Source organism: Entelurus aequoreus, linkage group LG21 (genome assembly GCF_033978785.1).
Source record: "Entelurus aequoreus isolate RoL-2023_Sb linkage group LG21, RoL_Eaeq_v1.1, whole genome shotgun sequence".
Taxonomy (NCBI): domain Eukaryota; kingdom Metazoa; phylum Chordata; class Actinopteri; order Syngnathiformes; family Syngnathidae; genus Entelurus; species Entelurus aequoreus.
The window spans coordinates 1,476,325-1,502,573 of record NC_084751.1 but is presented as its reverse complement, the minus strand read 5'-3'; the positions used below and the strand labels follow the sequence as shown (position 1 = coordinate 1,502,573).

The window sequence follows — 26,249 nt, the reverse complement described above, 5'->3', positions numbered from 1 at the left end:
GAAACCTGACATCCAAGTCCAAGGACATGAGGATGTGTGACATAATCCCTCACATATCTAAAAACTGCAAACAGGGGGCTGGGGGCTGGGGGGTGGGGGGCTGGGGGGTGTTTTTGGCGCGCCGTACTCGCTGTTTGTTCTCCATAAAAAGAGGGCGGACTCCCAGCGCGCACTGGACTATAAAAGTCTCCGGAGTGCCCGCGGAGCGCGGCTCGGCGCTGCTCCCGCGATGAGGACGACATGCGCGGGGAAGAAGCGGCTGAAACCTGGACGACATGGAGGACGACGCGCGTTTTGGGTGTGATCTTGTACCGTGGATGTAACGGAGGCGTTGGGCGACTTTTCTCGGGTGGACAGGCGCAGAGGTCCAAAGTGCGCGCACCTTTGCGGATCCGGATCAGGACCTGTTTTGCCCCCCGATTGGACATAAACTGTCGTTTTGGGTCGCACCTAATCGGGACGATACATGCGTGTGGATTGTAACGGCAGCGATCTGCGGGTCTGCAGGGGCCATATTGAAGGTGAGCGCACTTTTATCACACCATGTCATCCACAGGTGTGACAATATCGACTCGTATGCGTCAAACGTAAAGACCCGGCGTGCGTAATGTAAAGAAAATGCACTTTTACGCACGCGTTTACGCGCCATTGCACGGCTTAACGCGACTTATTCTCCCCCTCCCCGCACAGCTCGTAGGAACTGAGTCTAAGATGAAGTTATGGGACGTCGCGGCCATGTGTTTGTTGCTCCTGAGCTCCGTAGCTACCCGGCCTCTCTACCACCCAAGCAGCCCGCAGCAGCCAGACAAGAGGACCTTCCCTGACGCGCACCCATCCCAGGACGACCGAGAGGAGACCTTGTTGTTGTTGCGGCGACGCCACGCGGAGCGCAGCCTGCAGGACGTCTCCATGGAGGATCAATGTAAGCTTTGCACGTCACCACGCAACTATGGCACGATTTGGTGAGGATCAGGATAAAGGAACTTATATATATACCTGTATATATACAGTACAGGCCAAAAGTGTGGACACACCTTCTCCTCATTCAATGTGTTTTCTTTATTTTCATGACTATTTACATTGTAGATTGTCACTGAAGGCATCAAAACTATGAATGAACACATGTGGAGTTATGTACTTAACAAAAAACTACATAATTCTTGGCAACCACAGCTGACAGTTTTTGGCTGTAAATTCTATAGGATTTTTGGTAAACACGTTAACGATATATCAGTTTTTTTCATAGTCACTGAAGGCATCAAAACTGTGAATGAACACATGTGGAGTTACCGTATTTTTCGGAGTATAAGTCGCACCGGCCGAAAATGCATAATAAAGAAGGAAAAAAACATATATAAGTCGCATTTTTGGGGGGAAATTTATTTGATAAAACCCAACACCAAGAATAGACATTTGAAAGGCAATTTAAAATAAATAAAGAATAGTGAACAACAGGCTGAATAAGTGTACGTTATATGAGGCATAAATAACCAACTGAGAAGGTGCCTGGTATGTTAACGTAACATATTATGGTAAGAGTCATTCAAATAACTATAACATATAGAACATGCTATACGTTTACCAAACAATCTGTCACTCCTAATCGCTAAATCCCATGAAATCTTATACGTCTAGTCTCTTACGTGAATGAGCTAAATAATATTATTTGATATTTTACGGTAATGTGTTAATACTTTCACACATAAGTCGCTCCCGGGTATAAGTCGCACCCCCGGCCAAACTATGAAAAAAACTGCGACTTATAGTCCGAAAAATACGGTATGTACTTAACAAAAAAGTACATCATTCTTGGCAACCACAGCTGCCAGTTTTTGGCCGTCAATTCTATAGGATTTTTGCTAAACACGTTAACAATATATCCGTTTTTTTCATAGTCACTGAAGGCATCAAAACTACGAATGAACACATGTGGAGTTATGTACTTAACAAAAAAGCTGCCAGTTTTTGGCCGTCAATTCTATAGGATTTTTGCTAAACACGTTAAGAATATATCCGTTTTTTTCATAGTCACTGAAGGCATCAAAACTACGAATGAACACATGTGGAGTTATGTACTTAACAAAAAAGTACATCATTCTTGGCAACCACAGGTGACAGTTTTTGGCCGTAAATTCTATAGGATTTTTGGTAAACACGTTAACGATATATCAGTTTTTTTCATAGTCACTGAAGGCATCAAAACTATGAATGAACACATGTGGAGTTACAGTATTTTTCAGAGTATAAGTCGCTCCGGAGTATAAGTCGCACCGGCCGAAAATGCATAATAAAGAAGGAAAAAAACATATATAAGTTGCACTGGAGTATAAGTCGCATTTTTTGGGGGAAATGTATTTGATAAAAGCCAACACCAAGAACAGACATTTGAAAGGCAATTTAAAATAAATAAAGAACAGTGAACAACAGGCTGAATAAGTGTACGTTATATGAGGCATAAATAACCAACTGAGAACGTGCCTGGTATGTTAACGTAACATATTATGGTAAGAGTCATTCAAATAACTATAACATATAGAACATGCTATACGTTTACCAAACAATCTGTCACTCCTAATCGCTAAATCCCATGAAATCTTATACGTCTAGTCCAGACCTGGGCATTCTGCGGCCCGCGGGCCACATCCGGCCCTTTGTGCGTCCCTGTCCGGCCCGCGTGAGGCCAATCATAAATTACAAAATAAATTTTAAAAAGTATCTATGTCGAGTGTGCAATACAACGGTGCTGCTTTTGTTTTGAAAAGCATTATTTGTATTACTTCCGTGTGGACGTATGCGCGTGCGTGATTGTGAGTGAATGTGAACAGCTGCAATCACAAATTACAAAATAAAGTTGAAAAAACATCTATGTCGTGCGCGCAATACAACTGTGCTGCTTTTATTTTGAAAAGTATTATTTATGGGCGTATGTCCGTGTGTAACCTGCGAGTGAAGGTGCACAGCGACAAGTGATGCACGGTCTACACCCGAGACGCTAAAAAGAGAAAAGGTGATGACGAATGGCGTGTTTTCAACAAGACATGGACTGCCAAGCAACGTTCCCTCTAAGGTGCGCGCCTGCGCAATTGCGCACTGCTCAAGCGTCCTCTGCGCACAGCAAGTATATGCCGCGCAGTCTAGTCTCTTACGTGAATGAGCTAAATAATATTATTTGATACTTTACAGTAATGTGTTAATAATTTCACACATAAGTCGCTCCTGAGTATAAGTCGCACCCCCGGCCAAACTATGAAAAAAACTGCGACTTATAGTCCGAAAAATACGGTACATAACTCCACATGTGTTCATTCGTAGTTTTGATGCCTTCAGTGACTATGAAAAAAACTGATATATCGTTAACGTGTTTACCAAAAATCCTATAGAATTGATGGCCAAAAACTGTCACCTGTGGTTGCCAAGAATGATGTACTTTTTTGTTAAGTACATACCGTATTTTTTGGACTATAAGTCGCAGTTTTTTTCATAGTTTGGCCGGGGGTGCGACTTATACTCAGGAGCGACTTGTGTGTGAAATTATTAACACATTAGCGTAAAATATCAAATAATATTATTTATCTCATTCACGTAAGAGACTAGACGTATAAGATTTCATGGGATTTAGCGATTAGGAGTGACAGATTGTTTGGTAAACGTATAGCATGTTCTATATGTTATAGTTATTTGAATGACTCTTACCATAATATGTTACGTTAACATACCAGGCACGTTCTCAGTTGGTTATTTATGCCTCATATAACGTACACTTATTCAGCCTGTTGTTCACTATTCTTTATTTATTTTAAATTGCCTTTCAAATGTCTGTTCTTGGTGTTGGCTTTTATCAAATACATTTCCCCCAAAAATGAGAATTATACTCCAGTGCGACTTATATATGTTTTTTTCCTTCTTTATTATGCATTTTCAGCCGGTGCGACTTATACTCCGGAGCGACTTAAACTCAGAAAAATACGGTACTTAACAAAAAAGTACATAATTCCTGGCAACAACAGCTGCCAGTTTTTTGGGCGTCAATTCTATAGGATTTTTAGTAAACATGTTAACAATATATCAGTTTTTTTCATAGTCACTGAAGGCATCAAAACTATGAATGAACACATGTGGAGTTATGTACTTAAAAAAAAAGTACATAATTCCTGGCAACCACAGCTGCCAGTTTTTCAAAGTAAATTCTATAGGTTTTTTTTGGTAAACACGTTAACAATACATCATTTTTTTTCATAGTCACTGAAAGCATCAAAACTACGAATGAACACATGTGGAGTTATGTACTTAACAAAAAAGTACATCATTCCTGGCAACCACAGCTCCCAGTTTTTGGTCGTCAATTCTATAGGATTTTTGGTAAACACGTTAACAATATATCTTTTTTTTCATAGTCGCTGAAGGCATCAAAACTACGAATGAACACATGTGGAGTTATGTACTTAACAAAAAAGTACATCATTCCTGGCAACCACAGCTGACAGTTTTTTTGCCGTAAATTCTATAGGTTTTTTGGTAAACACGTTGACAATATATCGTTTTTTTTCATAGTCACTGAAGGCATCAAAACTACGAATGAACACATGTGGAGTTATGTACTTAACAAAAAAGTACATCATTCTTGGCAACCACAGCTGCCAGTTTTTTGACGTAAATTCTATAGGTTTTTTTTGGTAAACACGTTAACAATATATCTTTTTTTTTCATAGTCACTGAAGGCATCAAAACAACGGATGAACACATGTGAAAATATGTACTTAACAAAAAAGTACATCATTCTTGGCAACCACAGCTGCCAGTTTTTTGACGTAAATTCTATAGGTTTTTTTTGGTAAACACGTTAACAATATATCTTTTTTTTTCATAGTCACTGAAGGCATCAAAACTATGAATGAACACGTGAAAATATGTACTTAACAAAAAAGTACATCATTCTTGGCAACCACAACTGCCAGTTTTTTTACGTAAATTCTATAGGTTTTTTTTGGTAAACACGTTAACAATATATCTTTTTTTTTCATAGTCACTGAAGGCATCAAAACTATGAATGAACACGTGAAAATATGTACTTAACAAAAAAGTACATCATTCTTGGCAACCACAGCTGCCAGTTTTTGGCCGCAAATTCTATAGGATTTTTGGTAAACACGTTAACAGTACATCTTTTTTTCTCATAGTCACTGAAGGCATCAAAACTACGGATGAACACATGTGGAGTTATGTACTTAACAAAAAAGTACATCATTCTTGGCAACCACAGCTGCCAGTTTTTTGACGTAAATTCTATAGGTTTTTTTTGGTAAACACGTTAACAATATATCTTTTTTTTTCATAGTCACTGAAGGCATCAAAACTACGGATGAACACATGTGAAAATATGTACTTAACAAAAAAGTACATCATTACTGGCAACCACAGCTGCCAGTTTTTTGACGTAAATTCTATAGGATTTTTGGTAAACACGTTAACAGTACATCTTTTTTTCTCATAGTCACTGAAGGCATCAAAACTACGAATGAACACATGTGGAGTTATGTACTTAACAAAAAAGTACATCATTCCTGGCAACCACAGCTGCCAGTTTTTGGCCGTCAATTCTATAGGATTTTTAAGTAAACACGTTAACAATATATCAGTTTTTATCATAGTAATTTACCAAAAGCAAAAACAGTTGACTGTAAAATTCACGGATTCAACATCTGTAATGTCCTATTTATCGTGACTGCGTTTTTACGGTGAATTCCTGGCAACCACAGCTGCCGGCATTTTACCGTAAATTTGACAGATTTTGTTTTACAGGTTTATATGATCAAATGTGTCTCAACTGGTTTGTTGTCTAAAGAAGTCAAACAGGAAGTTATTATTCTGAAAACATGTTTTATATTCTGGTTTCTTCAAAATAGCCACCCTTTGCTCTGATTACTGCTTTGCACACTCTTGGCATTTTCTCCGTGAGCTTCAAGCACACCTGTGAAGGGAAAACCATTTCAGTTGACTACCTCTTGAAGTAATCAGAGCAAAGGGTGGCTATTTTGAAGAAACTAGAATACAAAACATGTGTTCAGTTATTTCACCTTTTGTTAAGTACATAACTCCACACGTGTTCATTCATAGTTTTGATGCCTTCAGTGACAATCTACAATGTAAATAGTCATGAAAATAAAGAAAACACATTGAATGAGGAGAAGGTGTGTCCAAACTTTTGGCCTGTACTGTGTGGTGAACCTGGAGGGAGCTTCGATTAACGACTCCATTCAATTAGTCATCAATTGTGGTTTTACAAATAACCAACAGGGTCTCCATAAAAACACTGCCATTAACAGTAGGCAACTGTAGGCAACTTCCTGACGTATTTTCTTGTCCCTGAACGCCACAAGATGGAAGGTGCTGCATTTGAAGTCTAATAGGTGGTCAGCAGCGTCATTATGCGCTTTAAAATGTTGGTTGCTGTTGTTGGCTATTAGATCATTGTGCAATATACTTGTTTATAAGTTAACTGTAGTTTAAATAGGAATACATTTTTGGGGGAATTTCAACCAAATTGATGCACTTTGGGGCAGCGTAACTCAGTTGGTAGAGCGGCCGTGCCAGCAATCTGAGGGTTCTAGGTTCGATCCCCGCTTCTGCCATCCTAGCCACAGCTGTTGTGTCTACGGGCAAGACACTTCACCCACCTCCTCGCAGTGCCACCCACACTGGTTTACAATGTACCTTAGATCATGGGTTTCACCATGTAAAGCGCTTTGAGTCACTAGAGAAAAGTGCTATATAAAAAAAATATATAATTCACACTTTAAATATGTTCTGGTATAGAATAAAGAACAATGTTAATAAAGTTATTCTTTCTTGTAAGTTATCTAATTGTCTTTCTTTTTAGTTTACTAAGGAAACAATGCTATGCAGAGGTGTACTTACTGTATAACAATTTAACAGACAAATTACACTAATTAAAAGGGGGTAGCTAATTGTTTTCTTCTTTAGGAAGAAGCAAAGCTTATTTAATACTATCCCTTTCCCACTTCAGAGCATCTACAAATATTTACATTCATTTACTGACCTTTTTATAGTAACATGACATCCGTAAATGAGCAATACAACAGTTTAGTAATATGTAATTAATTAAGTCAGTCATTATTAACATGCTGAGATGAGGAATCTCTTATTTTCAATAAGGTTGAAAGTAATTCTCATATTTCTTCTTCTTTGTACTACCGGTATGCAAGCACTATTAATTTGAACAACCTTTTAAACTGGATCATATCAGTACAATGTTTAACTTCTTTACTTAATACATTTCATAATTTAATTCCACATACAGATATGCTAAAGGTTCTAAGTGGTGTACGTGCATACAAATGTTTTATATTAGATTTTCCTCTAAGGTTATATTTTTCCTCTTCAGTTGAGAAGAATTGTTGTACATTCTTTGGTAGCAGATTATAGTTGGCTTTGTACATCATTTTAGCTGTTTGCAATTTTACCAAATCATCGAACTTTAATATTTTTGACTCAATATTCATTTTTTTGCACTCCAAATCCTTATCAAAATTAAACGTAACGACAATTATTGCCTGCTGTCTATGGTCATCTTTACACTTGAGGTAAATAAACGCCTTTAAATAAATGATAATTGCAGTTGGCACGGAGGTCACACTTTACACTTGTTTTTTGTGTTGGCAGAACTCAGTTGGTACTCAAACATTTGGTGCAGATCTGGATATAAGCGTGCATGTAGGTTAGTTTTTTTTTTACAATATTGTATATTAAGTTATTGAAGTAGTTTGTGCAGGATTGGTAATAATTACAGATGTCCGATAATATCGGACTGCCGATATTATCGGCCGATAAATGCTTGAAAATGTAATATCGGAAATTATCGGTATCGGTTTCAAAAAGTAAAATGTATGACTTTTTAAAACGCCGCTGTGTACACGGACGTAGGGAGAAGTACAGAGCGCCAATAAACCTTAAAGGCACTGCCTTTGCGTGCCGGCCCAGTCACATAATATCTACGGCTTTTCACACACACAAGTGAATGCAAGGCATACTTGGTCAACAGCCATACAGGTCACACTGAGGGTGTACGTATAAACAACTTTAACACTGTTACAAATATGCGCCACACTGTGAACCCACACCAAACAAGAATGACAAACACATTTCGGGAGAACATCCGCACCGTAACACAGCATAAACACAACAGAACAAATACCCAGAACCCCTTGCAGCACTAACTCTTCCGGGACGCTACAATATACACCCCCCCGCTACCCCCCGCCCACCTCAACCTCCTCATGCTCTTTCAGGGAGAGCATGTCCCAAATTCCAAGCTGCTGTTTTGAGGCATGTTAAAAAAAATAATGCACTTTGTGACTTCAATAATAAATATGGCAGTGCCATGTTGGCATTTTTTTCCATAACTTGAGTTGATTTATTTTGGAAAACCTTGTTACATTGTTTAATGCATCCAGCGGGGCATCACAACAGAATTAGGCATAATAATGTGTTAATTCCACCACTGTATATATCGGTATCGGTTGATATTGGACAATATCGGAATATGGGATATCGGCAAAAAAGCCATTATCGGACATCTCTAGTAATAATCAAAGTAAAAAAACTGCATAAAAGCTCAATTGTAAGCCGTTTTTGTGTATTTTTCAATAGTTGTGCAGAAGGTGCGTCCAAATAGGTGCTGGTTATAAGAGCTTGTGTAAGTAGTCTACATGTAAGAAGTGAAATGATGAATTGTTGATTCATGTCTGCAGTTAGCTAATAGTTACATCACACTCCACTCCACTCCACCAAAAAAAAAAACCCACGGTGCTGCCAAACATGTCCGCCTCTCTTCCGCTGTTTATATTACTGGCTCTTGCCTCCGCTCCGCCGCCGCGACCTTTCACCCGAGTGTGCCAGAAGTCAGAAATCAGGCTGGAAACAGAGCGGAAAGTTTGACGCCGGTTGTTTATGTTGGTTTTTTAACGGCGACGGTGGGCAGGAAAATTTATGATGTTTGGAGGAGCGTGACTCTGTATCATCCTCACTCGGGGGGGGGGGGGGGGGGGGGGAGAACTAGAATGGAAGCTCGGCCAACGCTGTGACGTTTATGTCAACAACACGGCAGGGATGCTCCACTTTGCACATGAAGAGAAGTTCATAAGAGCATCCGTGTGCTACTGATTAGATGAACTCTTGTAGAACTTACGTACATTTAGGTGGCTGACGGCAGGTCAACTTCCTGTCAATCTGTATCACATGGTCACGACTCACCAGTGACTTTGATTGATTGATTGAGATGTTTATTAGTAGGCTGCACAGTGAAGTATGGTATGGTAACACCCGAATAAGTTTTTCAACTTGTTTAAGTCGGGGTCCACTTAAATTGATTCATGATACAGATACACTACCGTTCAAAAGTTTGGGGTCACCCAAACAATTTTGTGGAATAGCCTTCATTTCTAAGAACAAGAATAGACTGTCGAGTTTCAGATGAAAGTTCTCTTTTTCTGGCCATTTTGAGCGTTTAATTGACCCCACAAATGTGATGCTCCAGAAACTCAATCTGCTCAAAGGAAGGTCAGTTTTGTAGCTTCTGTAACGAGCTAAACTGTTTTCAGATGTGTGAACATGATTGCACAAGGGTTTTCTAACCATCAATTAGCCTTCCGAGCCAATGAGCAAACACATTGTACCATTAGAACACTGGAGTGATAGTTGCTGGAAATGGGCCTCTATACACCTATGTAGATATTGCACCAAAAACCAGACATTTGCAGCTAGAATAGTCATTTACCACATTAGCAATGTATAGAGTGTATTTCTTTAAAGTTAAGACTAGTTTAAAGTTATCTTCATTGAAAAGTACAGTGCTTTTCCTTCAAAAATAAGGACATTTCAATGTGACCCCAAACTTTTGAACGGTAGTGTATATACCAGGGATCACCAACGCGGTGCCCGCAGGCACCAGGTAGCCCGTAAGGACCAGATGAGTAGCCCGCTGGCCTGTTCTAAAAATAGCTCAAATAGCAGCACTAACCAGTGAGCTGCCTCTATTTTTTAATGTTATTTATTTACTAGCAAGCTGGTCTCGCTTTGCTCGACATTTTTAATTCTAAGAGAGACAAAACTCAAATAGAATTTGAAAATCCAAGAAAATATTTTAAAGACTTGGTCTTCACTAACTGACAAAGAAACAGATAACAGATTTGGTGTCCAGTTCAAAGTGTGACAGGATTTATTTAAAAATTTGAGAGTTGACTTTTGTATTTTACATGAGTTATTATTTGTACAAACATGGTGCAAAGTAATTCATGATTTGTTAAAAAATGTTAGTGGCTATCTAGTTAAAATGGGATATTGTGATGATCATTTGAAAATGTTCAATTTGAAAAATGTGCACTTAGAGAAAATATAAAAATAAAGTGTTGTATATTGATATTTATCTGTTTCTATATATATTTATTGTGAGAAATCATTAAGATGATCATTGTTTCCACAAAGATAAATATCATTAATTATTAATAATAACAGAGTTAAAGGTAAATTGAGCAGATTGGCTATTTCTGGCAATTTATTTAAGTGTGTATCTAACTGGTAGCCCTTCGCATTAATCAGTACCCAAGAAGTAGCTCTTGGTTTCAAAAAGGTTGGTGACCCCTGGTATATACTATCAGATATATACTATCATCATAATACAGTCATCACACAAGATAATCACATTGAATTATTTACATTATTTACATCATTATTGTCAAGTGCGACTGTTGGCTATGTGGAACTGCAGTGGAAACACAGAAATATATTACGCTGTAAAAAAAAAAATTACCCTAAAAAATTCGGCAAAATAGCAACAATCCAAAATAGTTGATCACAAAAATAAATGCAGTGGATTCCTGCAAACCAAGAAACAGTAGATAACCTAAATTACTGTAAAAAAAAATATCTGCACACTTTACAGTAAAATACTGGCAGCCAGGAATTCACCGGGAAAAATCCAGTCACGATGTACAGGACATTACGGTATGTTGATGTTGAATTGGACTGTTTGTGATTACAGTAAATTACTATGAAAAAAACTGATACAATTGTTAATCTATTTACAAAAAAAACTTATAGAATTTGTAGGCAGCTGTGGTTGCCAGGAATTCAACGTAAACCAAATTAGGGCCAGTTTTAAAGTTGCCAATCAGCCTATCCCCAGGTGCATGTCTTTGGAGGAACCCGGAAAACCTGGAGAGAACCCACGCAGTCACAGGGAGAACATGCAAACTCCACACACGGGAATCAAACCCAAGGACCTTCTCACTGTGAGGCACAATCCGCCCTGTCACCAATACTAGTATCTGCAAAATGCCTGTGTTTCCCAGGCATATGAGCGGTACGTGAGAATTTTAACTTGAAAGTATTTGTACAACCTTTCACTGGACAACTCACAACATGACCTCCTTCAAGTAAGCTATTCAAAATGAGCCTTAAATGGGATACAGTATAGGGATACAAAAATATTTTTTGCAAACCAGTAATTATAGTCTGCAAATGATGTGTTGTTGTTGAGTGTCGGTGCTGTCTAGAGCTCGGCAGAGTAACCGTGTAATACTCTTCCATATCAGTAGATGGCAGCCTACGGTAGCTAATTGCGTTGTAGATGTCGGAAACAGCGGGAGGCAGTGTGCAGGTAAAAAGGTGTTTAATACTTAAACCAAAAATAAACAAAAGGTGAGTGCCCCTAAGAAAAGGCATTGAAGCTTAAGGAAGGCTATACAGAATGTAACTACAACTGAACTGGCTACAAAGTAAACAAAAACAGAATGCTGGACGACAGCAAAGACTTACTGTGGAGCAAAGACAATGTACAGCCGAACATGACATGACAATCAACAATGTCCCCACAAAGAAGGATAAAAACAACTGAAATAGACTTGATCGCTAAAACAAAGTAGATGCGGTAAATATCCCTCAAAGGAAGACATGAAACTGCTACAGGAAAATACCAAAAAAAGAAAAAAATCCACCAAAATAGGAGTGCAAGACAAGAACTAAAACACTACACACAGGAAAACAGCAAAAAGCTCCAAATAAGTCACGGTGTGATGTGACAGGTGGTGACAGTACACCTACTTTGAGACAAGCGCTATAGTGATGCATGCTTGGTTATGGTTTAAAGTCATATGCAACAATTGCGGCGACGACTTTTTACTGTCAACTGAGTTTAGTTTTTTAAGGATTCCTGCTGGTGGTGTGCCTCCGCATTTTTTAAACGCAAAAAAATGTGCCTTGGCTCAAAAAAGGTTGAAAAACACTGATCTAACAGATACAGCATTTTTAAATTGCTCACTTGAAGGAACACGGACCTCACGGTGAGAAGGTCCTGAGTTCGATTCCCAGGCTCAGGGTCTTTCTGTGTGTTTAGTTTGCATGTTCTCCCCGTGACTGCGTGGGTTCTGTCCGGGTACTGCGGCTTCCTCCCACCCCCAAACACAAGCACCTGGGAATTGGCTGATTGGCAACACTAAAATTGGCCTTAATTGGTTTTTGGCCGTAAATTCTGTAGGTTTTTTTTGGTAAACATGTTAACAATATATCCGTTTTTTTCATAATAATTTACAAAAAGCAAAAACAGTTATCAACTGTAAAATTTACGGATTCAACATCTGTAATGTCCTATACATCACGACTGTATTTTTATGGTGAATTTCTGAGTTTACCGTAAATTTGACAGATTTTTTTTTACAGTTTATATGAGGAAATGTGTCGAGTCAGTCTCAACTGGTTTGTTGTCTGTTTAATTTTTTGAAATGTATATTAACGAGTTGCACCGCAGAGGAACGCTGACATTTTTCTCAAGGCTGCGCTGTCGCCACACTTCCTCCTCACTCTCGCCGTCAACCAGGGCGAGTTGGCTCTCCTGCCCCGGTTGCATTATTGAATGGACTTTTTTTGTCGACTTGCACGGTTGTGCTGTCCAGCGACTTAAGGTGCCATGTTTTTTTTTTAACTTAGTTTCATGTTCTATATTTCTGTTCATTCCTATAAAGAAAAACACCTCTGTCGATTGTCCTTCCGGAACCTTCCGTAAAGAACATTGGAAGTTTCTTTAAACAGAACAAAACAATAAATAGTTTAATAAGAACAGTGTGATTTAAAATTATAATTGTAGCTTAACCATGAATTGATTTACGTGGACCCCGACTTCAACAAGTTGAAAAACTTATTGGGGTGTTACCATTTAGTGGTCAATTGTACGGAATATGTACTGTACTGTGCAATCTACTAATAAAAGTTTCAATCAATCAATCAAAAAAACATCTTGATGGGCCTGCTATCTGTGCCGGAAGCCGCCGTACTTAGAAGATGGTGCCGACTGTCTGAATCTGTGAGCTTTAGGTGTAACTGTACAAAATTAGCTATAGGGCTAGCCCAAAACATTAGCATGCTTACATTAAAATGTAACACTTAGCATTTGTGCTAACAATAGCATGCTAACAGTTAGCATGTGTCACATATCAAGTAACACGGCTGTAAGGTGTATGGCTGCGGAAGAAAAGAAAAAAGTGAAAAAACTGCAAAAAAAAGTTAGCATGCTAATATTTGCATGCTAACAGTTAACAAGTGTCACGTGCCAAGTTATTTGACTCTGGGGTAAACTGAAGCAAATTTAACCCAAAAAATATCATGCTCATGTTAGCATGCAAGCAAGCCAACGTTAGCATGCTATCAGTTAGCTTGTTACCATGAATTGATTTACGTGGACCCCGACTTAAACAGGTTGAAAAACTTATTCGGGTGTTACCATTTTGTGGTCAATTGTACGGAAAATGTACTGTACTGTGCAATCTACTAATAAAAGTTTCAATCAATCCATCAATTGTGTCGAAAGTAGACACTTGTGCGAACAAAATGAGACGATAAGCACCAAGCTACAAGAGGAGGTAATCATGTCTTTTTGGCGTTTGTCTCAGAGCAATTGTCCATTAAAAGGGTATGTACCTATTCAATTGGCCCATTTTTTTAAAATTCGGGAATAGCGTAAGCACGGTAACACGAAATTTTGCCAACTTAAAGTACCTCCGTCGGCGCGAATGAGACCTTTCCGATGGTATAACATATGTGGGGGTCCGTTGGCCGATCTATCTCGTATTTATCGTAAAAGAAACGTGCAGAACTATCATAATACAAGTTGAAGTATGAGGAATAACTATATGGCTGCTTGCATTGCAGCAGGCCCATAATAAAATTCTAATCTCAATTTGAAGCAAAAGAATTGTCTTTCACAATTTATTTTTCATGAGGGTTTTGAACAATATTTTGTTGTAGTGACATCGCCAACTAGTGGCTTGGTGTTAGTATTACAGCCTTAAGTACATTTAAGCACACATTTTCATGTTGACGTAGAAAGTGAAAACTAAATATTCCAAGTGTTTTTTTAATGAATGTTTTTAATCAAAAATTGAGCGAAATAAAAACTGTCATCGTTTTGGAGCCAGGAAAAAACATTTGTAAACATGTCCTACTACAGGGGTGTCAAACGTACGGCCCCAGGCCCGCGAACAGGTTTTATCCGACCCGCGGGATGAGTTTGCTAAGTATAAAAATGAACCTGAAATTTTTGAATGAAAGAAACAGCTGTTCTAAATGTGTCCACTGGATGTCGCAATAGCAATTCTTCGTATCTTTGTAGATGATGCTACATATGTAAAAAAATAAACCACATGATTAAGTACATCAGTCGAGGAAAATAATCAAACTACATAAATAACATCCTGTAATTTGATTTTGATATAATTATTTTACCATGACTGATGAACATTGTCACATCATTTATTCAGAAAATATAATCAACGACAAATAAAGATAGAATACTATTAAAAAAGTTAAAGTACCAATGATTGTCACACACACACTATAGGTGAGGCGAAATTATTCTCTGCATTTGACCCATCACCCTTGATCACCCCCCGGGAGGTGAGGGGAGCAGTGAGAAGCAGCGGTGGCCGCGCCCAGGAATCAACCGCACCGTGTAAGTGTAAACAAAAAACAACAACATTATGATTTGTACAATTTCAGAATGTGCTTGTTCTATTTTTAAAACAAAGAAAACAATCTAAAGTTGTCTTTATTTTGAAGTTATCGTGCCGTGATTTTACCAGTCCGGGCCCACTTGGGAGTAGATTTTTCTCCATGTGGCCCCCCATACAAAATGAGTTTGACACCCCTGTTCTAGTAGAAGTTGGTGATGAGGAAATGAGGTTATTGTTTTTGATAATAATTAGGGTTGTTCGATAATATCGGACTGACGATATTATCGGCCGGTAAATGCTTTAAAATGTAATATCGGAAATTATCGGTATCAAAAAGTAAAATGTATGACTTTTTAAAACGCCGCTGTGTACACGGACGTAGGGAGAAGTACCGAGCGCCAATAAACCTTAAAGGCACTGCCCAGACACATAATATCTACGGCTTTTCACACACACAAGTGAATGCAAGGCATACTTGGTCAACAGCCATACAGGTCACACTGAGGGTGACTGTATAAACAACTTTAACACTGTTACAAATATGCGTCACACTGTGAACCCACACCAAACAAGAATGACAAACACATTTCGGGAGAACATCCGCACCGTAACACAGAACAAATACCCAGAACCCCTTGCAGCACTAACTCTTCCGGGACGCTACAATATACACCCCCCGCTCACTTTGTGACTTCAATAATAAATATGGCAGTGCCATGTTGGCATTTTTTTTCCATAACTTGAGTTGATTTATTTTGGAAAACCTTGTTACATTGTTTAAAGCATCCAGCGGGGCATCACAACAAAATTAGGCACAATAATGTGTTAATTCCACGACTGTATATATCGGTATCGGTTGATATCGGAATCGGTAATTAAGAGTTGGACAATATCGGAATATCGGATATCGGCAAAAAAGCCATTATCGGACATCTCTAATAATAATGGTAGTCTGTTGTCTTTGTGTTGCTGAGAAAAAACGTTTTCAAATAGTTGACTATATTACTTAAATACGTTAAATTCTTACCAGGTATTTATGTAAGTACAGTAAGTACCTAAGTGGTGTGTTTCAGAATCAGAACCATACTTACAAAAGGTCATACATGATAAAAAAATAAATAAATATTAGCACCTGTTCATTTGTATGACAATATAACATGTATTTCTTACAAAGCCAACTAGTGGCCTGGCATGCGTATTACATTCTTTTGTCCCTTGAACCGTCGTCTTTACCGTAAATGGCAGTGTGTGATAGGAACAGTTAAGCCCCGCCTTCCAATAGCCTGCTGGTCCAATCAGATGTGTAGCTTAGAAAGATCAGGCGAGGTGTGCAGTGCCAGAACTGATCACAGGTGAGAAGAGTCAGGTGACGCCTTCAAACCACAACACCAGCTGCCGGACATCACACCAACACTTGGACACACACAGCAGGGATGTAATCATAGTTCATCTGACAACAACAAATGTGTCTCTTTAGAATGAGATCATGACCAGAGAGGATGTTAGTGTGGAACAGAAGTAACTTGAGGCTGTAAAGACTTTGGATCTGCACCTCATCACCTTCAATAATCCCATTGAAGGACACACATCCTCACACACTGTAGTGACAACACAACAATGGCAGAAGTTACATGCAGCTAATACTGTAGCTCGGAGGAGACTACACAAGGACGAATGCTAACACTTTATTTTAGGGGGAGGGGCTTAACGTTGTCTATATTCGCTATGTGTACATATGTCTTTGAACGGTTTGTTTCAAAACAGCATAAGCAAGGGAAAGATGCAGCTAGAAAGGAGGGTAAGAAGGATGGAGGGTAGGTGGGTAGAAAGGAAGGAGGAGATGTAGGTAGAATAGAAAGAAGAAAGGTAGGGAGGGTGGAAGGAAAAAAGATAGGAAGGATGTTTGGAAGAAAAGGATAGGTGGTTATAAAGGGAGGTAGGTGGGGAAGGTAGAAGGGACGATGGATAGGTAGGTAGAATGGAAAGAATGCAAGGAGGTAGGAAGGTAGCTGGGTATGTAGTTAGGTATAGGAAAGTAGGAAAGGAATTGGGAGAGATGGAAGAAGGATAGGTGGTACAGAAGGAATGAAGAAAAGAAGATATGTAGGCGGTATGAAAGGAAGGTCGGTTGGATGGAAGGAAGGAAAGAAAAAAGGTAGGTGGTATGGATGGAAGGACAGAATGTAGATGGTCAGGAAATAAGGTAGGTAGGTGGTATGGAAGGAACGTATGTGCTATCGTAGGACGAAAGGAAGGTAAGTGGTATGGAAAGAAGGTTGGCATGATGAAGGAAGTAAGATAGGTAGTTAGGATAGAAGGCAGGTAGGATGAAGTAAGGTAGGTGGTATGGAAAGAAGGTTGGCAGGATGAAGGAAGGGGTGTAGGGGGTTAAGATAGACTGTGAGAAAGATGAAGGAAGGTAGGTGGTATGGAAGGAAGGCTGGTAGGAAGAAGGAAGGAAGGTGAATGGTTAAGAGAAAAGGTAGGTAGGATTGAAGGAAGGAGGGATGGTATGATGGAAAGTAGGTAGGCAGAAATGAAAGAAGGTAGGATGAAGAAAGATGGGTAGGTGATATGGATGGAAGGTTGGTAGGATGGAAGGAAAGAATGTAGATGGCTAGGACTTAAGTAAGTAGGATGAAGGAAGGTAGGTGGTATGGAAGGAACGTAGGTGCTATGGTAGGAAGACAGGAACGTAGGTGATATGGAAAGAAGGTTGGTATGATGAAGAAAGATAGGTAGTTAGGATAGAAGGTAGATAGAATGAAGGAAGGTAGGTGGTATGGAAGGAAAGAAGATAGGTGTATTGAAAGAAGGTTGGCAGGATTAAGGAAGGAAGGCGGGTGGTTAAGATAGAATGTAAGTAGGATGAAGGAAGGTAGGTGGTATGGAAGGAAGGTTGGTAGGAGGGAGGGAAGGTGAATGGTTAAGAGAAAAGGTAGGTAGGCTTGAAGGAAGGTTTGAAGGAAGAAGGGATCGTAGGTAGGATGTAGGATGGAAAGTGGGTAGGAAGAAAAGAAAGAAGGTAGGATAAAGGAAGAAAGAAATGTAGGTGATATGGATGGAAGGTTAGTAGAAGGAAGGAAAGAATGTAGACGTTAGGACGTAAGGTAAGTAGGAAGAAAGCAAGATAGGTGGTATGGAAAGAAGGTTGGCATGATGAAGGAAGAAAGATAGGTAGTTAGGATAAAAGGTAGGTAGGATGAAGGAAGGTAGGTGGGAGGTAAGTAGGATGAAGGAAAGTAATTGGTATGAAAGGAAAGAAGATAGGTGTATGGAAATAAGGTTGGCAGGATGAGAAAGGAAGGTAAGATAGAATGTAAGTAGGATGAAGGAAGGTGGGTGGTATGGAAAGAAGGTTGGTAGGAAGAAGGAAGGAAGGTGAATAGTTAAGAGAAAAGGCAGGTAGGATCAAAAGAAGGTTGGAAGGAAGAAGGGATGGTAGGAAGGATATAGGATGGAAAGTACGTAGGAAGAAAAGAAAGAAGGTAGGATGAAGGAAGAAAGAGAGGGATAGGTGATATGGATGGAAGGTTGGTAGAAGGAAAGAAAAAATGTAGACGTTAGGACATAAGGTAAGTAGGATGAAGGAAGGTTGGTGGTATGGAAGGAACGTAGGTGCTATGGTAGGAAGAAAGCAAGGTAGGTGGTATGGAAAGCAGGTTGGCATGATGAAGGAAAAAAGATAGTTAGGATAGAAGGTAGGTAGGATGAAGGAAGGCAGGTAGAAGGAAAGTAGGTGGTATGGAAGGAAAGAAGGTTGACAGGATGAAGGAAGGAAGGTAGGTGGTTAAGATAGAATGTAAGTAGGATGAAGGAAGAAGGGATGGCAAGTAGGATGAAAAGAATGCAGGTAGGAAGAAAAGAAGGTAGAAATAATGACAATTGAATGAATTTGTCATAACGTGGACCTTAGGGTGTTGTGTTTTCCCGGAATGCAAAGGAAAGTTGGCGCGGGCAAGGCGTGAGGGTAAGGACATCTTTTAATTATTACTATAAAAAAAGAACAAAAGGCGCGCACAAGGCGGAAGTACAAACACTTGGCTAATGAAACAAAAACTTGCACAAAGGCAGAAACTATGAACATGAAGCAAAACGTCACTAACTGTGGCATTAATAACAAAAACTTACCGTAATTTCCGGACTATAAGCCGCTACTTTTTCCCCTCGTTCTGGTCCCTGCGGCTTATACAAGGGTGCGGCTTATTTACGGCCTGTTCTTCTCCGACACCGACGATGAGGATTTCGGTGGTTTTAGTACGCAGGAGGAAGACGATGACACAATGATTAAAGACTGACTTTTCATATACCGGTAGGCTGGTTATTTTGATAACGTACAGGCGAGCACTTTGTATTACTTTGCACCGTTGTATTATTTGTACTCTGCACGAATGCTGTTCGCCATGTCAAAGATGTGAAAGTTTGATTGAATGATTGAAAGATTTATAGTTAATAAATGGGACGCTTTGCGTTCCCAAACAGTCATCTCTGTCCCGACAATCCCCTCCGTGGTAGCAGGAACCCCTATATACTACGCTAATTACACATCAAAACCCTGCGGCTTATAGTCGGGTGCGGCTTATATATGGAGAAATCTGTATTTTCCCCTAAATTTAGCTGGTGCGGCTTATAGTCGGGTGCGGCTTATAGTCCGGAAATTACGGTACTTGGCATGGAACTATGGAAACATGGGTAGCAGAAGTCATCAGAGGTAAACAGAGTTAATGTCGCCAGAAAATGAAAAGCTTAAATAACACAGACATGATTAACAACAGGTGCGTGAGTGCAAATGAATCAGGTATGTGACATGAGGACAGGTGAAAACTTATGGGTTGTCATGGAAACAAAACAGGGAGTGAAAAAACAGGAACTGACAAAATCCAAAAAAGCACATGGCCAAACAAAACATGATCACACAGACATGACAGAATTCATCTCATGGTGAAAAGGTTCAAAACTGTGCAAGCAACTTTTGAACATTTTGATGTGTCATAAAGTGTAAAAAGACAAAAATGGCGTCCAATACTTACTTGCAGGTGTGATGTTGGACATGAAGATTGTTGTGTGCCTTGGAGGTCAGACTCTTCACATTGTGTTACTAATGTCAGCCATATTGTACAGAGATGTTGTTTCCTCTTCATGACATGTTCCTCTTGTCACCTTAGTGCTGACATTACAAAATAAGGACAACAAAGCAAAGACAATCTAAGTTTTGCATTATGACATTTTGACATTTTAATTGTCGGTTGAACTCTGAGTTGTACCATACCATACCATACCAACTTTATTTATAAAGCCCTTTAAAAACAACCACAGTTGAAAAACAAAGGGCTGTACACCACAAAGAAATGAAGGCAAAGGACAGACTAAAAAATAAAATTTAAAACAGAAGTAAAATACACATTAAAAAAGCAAATACAAAATTACCCTAAGAACAATTTTGTTAGATAAAAAGCAGTTAAAAAAGTTAAAAGTTAAAAACAGTTTAAAGTCTCATGCTGGGTTAAAAGCCAGTGAATAAAAATGGGTTTTAAGAAGGGTCTTAAAAATAGCCAAACAAGGGGCCTGTCTCACATGAAGTGGAAGATCATTCCAGAGTTTGGGGCCCGCAACAGAGAAGGCTCTGTCCCCCCTGAGCCACCTGTAGACATTTCCAGAGTTAAATGTGAAAGGTGATTGTGGTTTTTTCATGTTTCAGATGACACCACGGATCCTGATTCCGAGCACTTTGATGACGTCATGGACTTCATCGAGGACACCATCGGCAGACTGCGGCGATCCTCGGAGTCGCGTGTCCAGAAGGAGCAGCGTCAGAGAGGATCATCAAACAGCAGAGGTCCGAGAGGCGAGAGGAGACGAGGGCGGAGTCGAGGCAAGGGAGGACGAGGCGAGCGAGGCAGAGGGAGGACGTCGGTCCAGAGTCGAGGCTGCCTGCTGAAGGAGGTCCACCTCAACGTGACTGACTTGGGTCTCGGCTACCAGACCAAAGAGGAGCTGATCTTCCGCTACTGCAGCGGGCCGTGTGCAGAGGCCGAGACCAACTACGACAAGATCCTCAACAACTTGAGTCACAGCAGGAGGCTGGACAAGGACACGCCCGCCCGCACGTGCTGTCGGCCAATCGCTTTTGACGACGACTTGTCCTTCCTGGACGACAACGTGGTGTATCACACGCTCAAGAAACACTCGGCCAAGAAGTGCGGCTGTGTTTGACGCCGCGCATTTTTTGCAGGGAAAGCCGGAGCCTATCCCAGCTAACTTTGGCGGACTACACGCTGGATGGAGACTAAATATGGTTACATTTCCTGCCTTTCCTGAAACACCACACACAAAAAAAGTTTCTTTTTGTGGGGAAAACTCCAGGAATATTCCTTCCTTTCTTTCTTGGGGTCCTGCAGAACCACACCAGGATTCAGCAAAGACCTTTTTGGCATCTATACATGTATAAATACATAAATATATATATATATAAATATATATCAACGCTTGTGTGTAAGAGGTATATTTATTAAGTTAACTTATTGTTATTTATTTCTACTTGTTTTTTTTCTTATTTATTGAAAAGTTTGTCCTGGATGGTGCCAAAGAGAAAGCCTGAAAAGAGACTCCGGACCAAAAGAAGCGATCTCGTTGCCTGGTTTTTGAGTCATGTGACCTGGCGGGGACATCTGGAACATGTCGATTGGTTACACGTTTACAAGGAGGCGTAAAGAGAAACATAAACAATGGCGGATCGGTCAGTGTATGTTTTGGTCATTTCATTTTCTGCATTGAAAAACAAAAACAAATAATTCTTTTAAAATACAAAAAAGAACATTGAAAAACAAAGTGTGTCGTTGGTTGGTGGTCCGTGTACCTGCCGTTCATTCTAGTTCCAAACTTGAAACGCAAATCAAAAAACAAGGATAGGGCTGTTTTTCCATTTTTATCATATATTGCAGTTTTGAAAACAAACAAAAAAAGGGTTGATTTTCATTCAAATATTGCCATAAAATTACATTTTTTGCTGTTTTCCTTTTATGGATTGAAATTTTTCCATACAAACACAAAGTCCAATTCATGTTAATCCAAAATGTAAAAATGCATGGTTATCTGTGTGATGACAAATTGAACCGGAAGCAGTATTTTAGCTTGTCCTTCGCACTTAGCATGTTTTTAGCATAACGCTAACATCTTTGTTCAGCAGGAGTCCTATTGTCGTTTGAAAAAAGTGCCATTAAATAGTTGTCCGACTTTTGTTTCAGAAATGAAAAGAGCAAAAAATGGCCCAAAATTAGTTTTTTGATTCGCATTAGAGCAGTGGTTCTTAACCTGGGTTCGATGGAACCCTAGGGGTTCGGTGAGTCGGGCTCAGGGGTTCGGCGGAGGTCGAGACACACCCGACTCATTGTGTAAATAAAAACTTCTCCCTATCGGTGTATTGCGGATACGGCAACAGCAGAAGTCACACTGATTTGCAGGTGTGTCATTTGTTGTGAGTTTATGCACTGTGTTGGTTTTGTTCTTTGAACAAGGTGATGTTCATGCACGGTTCATTTTCTGCACCAGTAAAAAAAATGGTAACACTTTAGTATGGGGAACATATTCACCATTAATTAGTTGCTTATTAACATGCAAATGAGTAACATATTGGCTCTTAACTAGTCATTATTAAGTACTTAATATAACCCTAGCCCTCTAACCCTGGCCCTAACCCTAATCCTAACCAAATAACTTTAAATTAAGTCTTTGTTACTTAGAATATGTTCCCCTAGTGTCCAAAAAACTCTAAATTAAGTCTTTGTTACTTAGAATATGTTCCCCATACTAAAGTGTTACCAAAAACATACAACTTTGTCTTGAATTTGAAAAAAATATATATATTTTTCACTAAAGAAGGGTTCGGTGAATGCGTATATGAAACTGGTGGGGTTCGGTACCTCCAACAAGGTTAAGAACCACTGCATTAGAGAATTCGAAATAGAATGAACGAAAGGTACATGGACTGTTATGCTAAAAACTAAAGCTAAAATACTGCTTCAGGTTCAATTTGTCATCACACAGATAACCACGCATTTTTTGCATTTTGGATGAACATATATTGGATTTTTGTGTTTACATGGAAAAATACAAATCAGCACAAAATCCAATTTTATGTCAATATTTTAATGAAATCAACCCTTTTTTGTGTGTTTTAAAATATCCAATACATAATAAAAATCGAAAAACGGCCCTAATGTTGTTTTTAGATTTGCGTTTCAGAATTGAAAATAGAAGGAACGGAAAGCACACGGACCGTTGGTCAGTTTATGTTTTGGTCATTGAATTTTCCTTACTTTCCTTAGAAATAGTTTATTTGAATTTTATTTTGAAATACAAAAAATGTTGTTGAAAAACAAAACTTCCTTGTTTTTCAGTGTCAAAGAGCAATATCTAGATGTAAAACTGTTTGATTTCATATAAGAAAAATACTGGAATATGATACAGCAGGGATATTCAACTCAATTGTTTTGGGGGCCACATTTCTGGAAAGCTAAGGACCAGGGAGCCGGACTTCTACCTGCACTATTAGACTTTCAGTACAGGCCAAAAGTTTAGAGACACCTTCTCATGTCAATGTGTTTTCTTTATTTTCATGACTATTTACATTGTAGATTGTCACTGAAGGCATCAAAACTATGAATGAACACATGTGGAGTTATGTACTTAACAAAAAAAGGTGAAGTAACTGAAACATGTTTTATATTCTAGTTTCTTCAAAATAGCCACCATTTGCTCTGATTACTGCTTTGCACACTCTTGGCATTCTCTCGATGAGCTTCAAAAAAACCTCGAAAGAATGCCAAGAGTGTCCAAAGCAGTAATTTATATGAAAACATAAAAATCCATAAAAGGAAAACAGCACAAAATCCAATTTTATTGCAGGATTTGAATGAAAATCAATCCAATTTTGTTTGTTTTAAAATCTGCCATAAATGATAAAAATCGAAAAACGGCCCTAATTTTGTTTTTTGATTTGCGTTTAAGAATACGAAATAGAATGAACGGAAGGTACACAGACCCAAAAGCCAACCCAAGACTCTTGTTCTTTTGGTTTAATCCGTTTTGGTCTGTTTTTCCGTTTCTGTTTACTGGGGATTTAAATTGTTGTTTTATATGAAATGAAAATGAAACCGGTATATAGATGTAGGTCCGTGTACCTCCCGTTCATTCGATTTTGAATTCTCAAATGCAAATCAAAAAACTAATTTCGGGCCATTTTTTCTATTTTCATTTCTTAAACAAAAGTTGGACAACTACCGTATTTTTCGGACTATAAGTCGCAGTTTTTTTCATAGTTTGGCCGGGGGGTGCGACTTATACTCAGGAGCGACTTATGTGTGAAATTATTAACACATTAGCGTAAAATATCAAGTAATATTATTTATCTCATTCACGTAAGAGACTAGACGTATAAGATTTTATGGGATTTAGCGATTAGGAGTGACAGATTGTTTGGTAAACGTATAGCATGTTCTATATGTTATAGTTATTTGAATGACTCTTACCATAATATGTTACGTTAACATACCAGGCACGTTCTCAGTTGGTTATTTATGCCTCATATAACGTACACTTATTCAGCCTGTTGTTCACTATTCTTTATTTATTTTAAATTGCCTTTCAAATGTCTATTCTTGGTGTTGGATTTTATCAAATAAATTTCCCCCAAAAATGCGACTTATACTCCAGTGCGACTTATACATGTTTTTTTCTTTCTTTATTATGCATTTTCGGCCGGTGCGACTTATACTCCGGAGCGACTTATACTCCGAAAAATACGGGTATTTAATGACACTTTTTTTAAAACGATAACTGCTGAATCTTACTGTTATGCTAAAAACATGCTAAATGCCAAGGAAAAGCTAAAATACTACTTCCGGTTCAATTTGTCATCACACAGATGAAAATGTTTTGGGGTTTTAGTGTTTATCTGGAAAAAATAAAATCCTTAAAAGGAAAACGGCACAAAATCCAATTTTATTGCAATATTTGAATGAATATCAACCCTTTTTTGTTTGTTTTAAAATCTGCCATATACTATAAAAATCGAAAAACGACCTTAATTTAATTTTTTGATTTGCGTTTCAGAATTGGAAATAGAATGAAAGGAAGGTACACGGACCCTTTTCAACGGAACAATTCGTCTTTCAATTTATTCAAAAGGAATTCGAATGAATGTTTTTGTTTTTCAATTCCCATTCATGAAAAGAAAATGAAATGACCAAAACATACATTGACCCGGATCCCTCCTGCCAATTAGCAACCTGAAACCTTTTTTTTTTTTTTTTTACCTTTTATGCCGCCTCTGACAGACACGTAATGAAAGAGACATACACTACCGTTCAAAAGTTTGGGGTCACATTGAAATGTCCTTATTTTTGAAGGAAAAGCACTGTACTTTTCAATGAAGATAACTTTAAACTAGTCTTAACTTTAAAGAAATACTCTCTATACATTGCTAATGTGGTAAATGACTATTCTAGCTGCAAATGTCTGCTTTTTGGTGCAATATCTACATAGGTGTATAGAGGCCCATTTCCAGCAACTATCACTCCAGTGTTCTAATGGTACAATGTGTTTGCTCATTGGCTCAGAAGGCTAATTGATGATTAGAAAACCCTTGTGCAATCATGTTCACACATCTGAAAACAGTTTAGCTCGTTACAGAAGCTACAAAACTGACCTTCCTTTGAGCAGATTGAGTTTCTGGAGCATCACATTTGTGGGGTCAATTAAACGCTCAAAATGGCCAGAAAAAGAGAACTTTCATCTGAAACTCGACAGTCTATTCTTGTTCTTTGAAATGAAGGATATTCCACAAAATTGTTTGGGTGACCCCAAACTTTTGAACGGTAGTGTAAACCCCCCCAAACCACTTTATTTTCTCAACATGAGTCTTAAGCAAACAACCCCGCTGGCAAGAAAGCAGTTTAGTGAGACTTTGGCTACTGTATGGCGGCTGTCATCGTGCGAGTGACGCTCCAACAAAAGCATAGAAATGTTTTAAGAGGAGACGTGTTGCATTTGAACACGCAAAAACTTGTTGAAGAAGCAGACATCACGGATTAAAACCATCTAGAGGCGACAAGAACGAAGGGTCTTGACGTTAACACGGATTAGGGACCAAGGTATCTGTGCACGAGGCAGCTTTACGCCATCTAATCCCCCCCCCAGCACACATGAATATATATTTAAATCCACAACGATTTA

The 26,249-nt window shown here is 38.9% G+C and overlaps 1 protein-coding gene across 1 annotated transcript; it reads left to right on the top strand.

Annotated features, from left to right (window-relative positions):
- The first annotated feature begins 241 nt into the window (after nucleotides 1-241).
- On the top strand, nucleotides 242-21,364 carry gdnfa (glial cell derived neurotrophic factor a). The gene is made up of 3 exons (XM_062031813.1): nucleotides 242-521; nucleotides 691-922; nucleotides 20,716-21,364. Exons 2-3 carry the CDS (start codon nucleotides 712-714, stop codon nucleotides 21,228-21,230), a joined length of 726 nt encoding a protein of 241 aa, XP_061887797.1. The 5' UTR covers nucleotides 242-521; nucleotides 691-711; the 3' UTR covers nucleotides 21,231-21,364.
- Nucleotides 21,365-26,249: the final 4,885 nt, after the last annotated feature.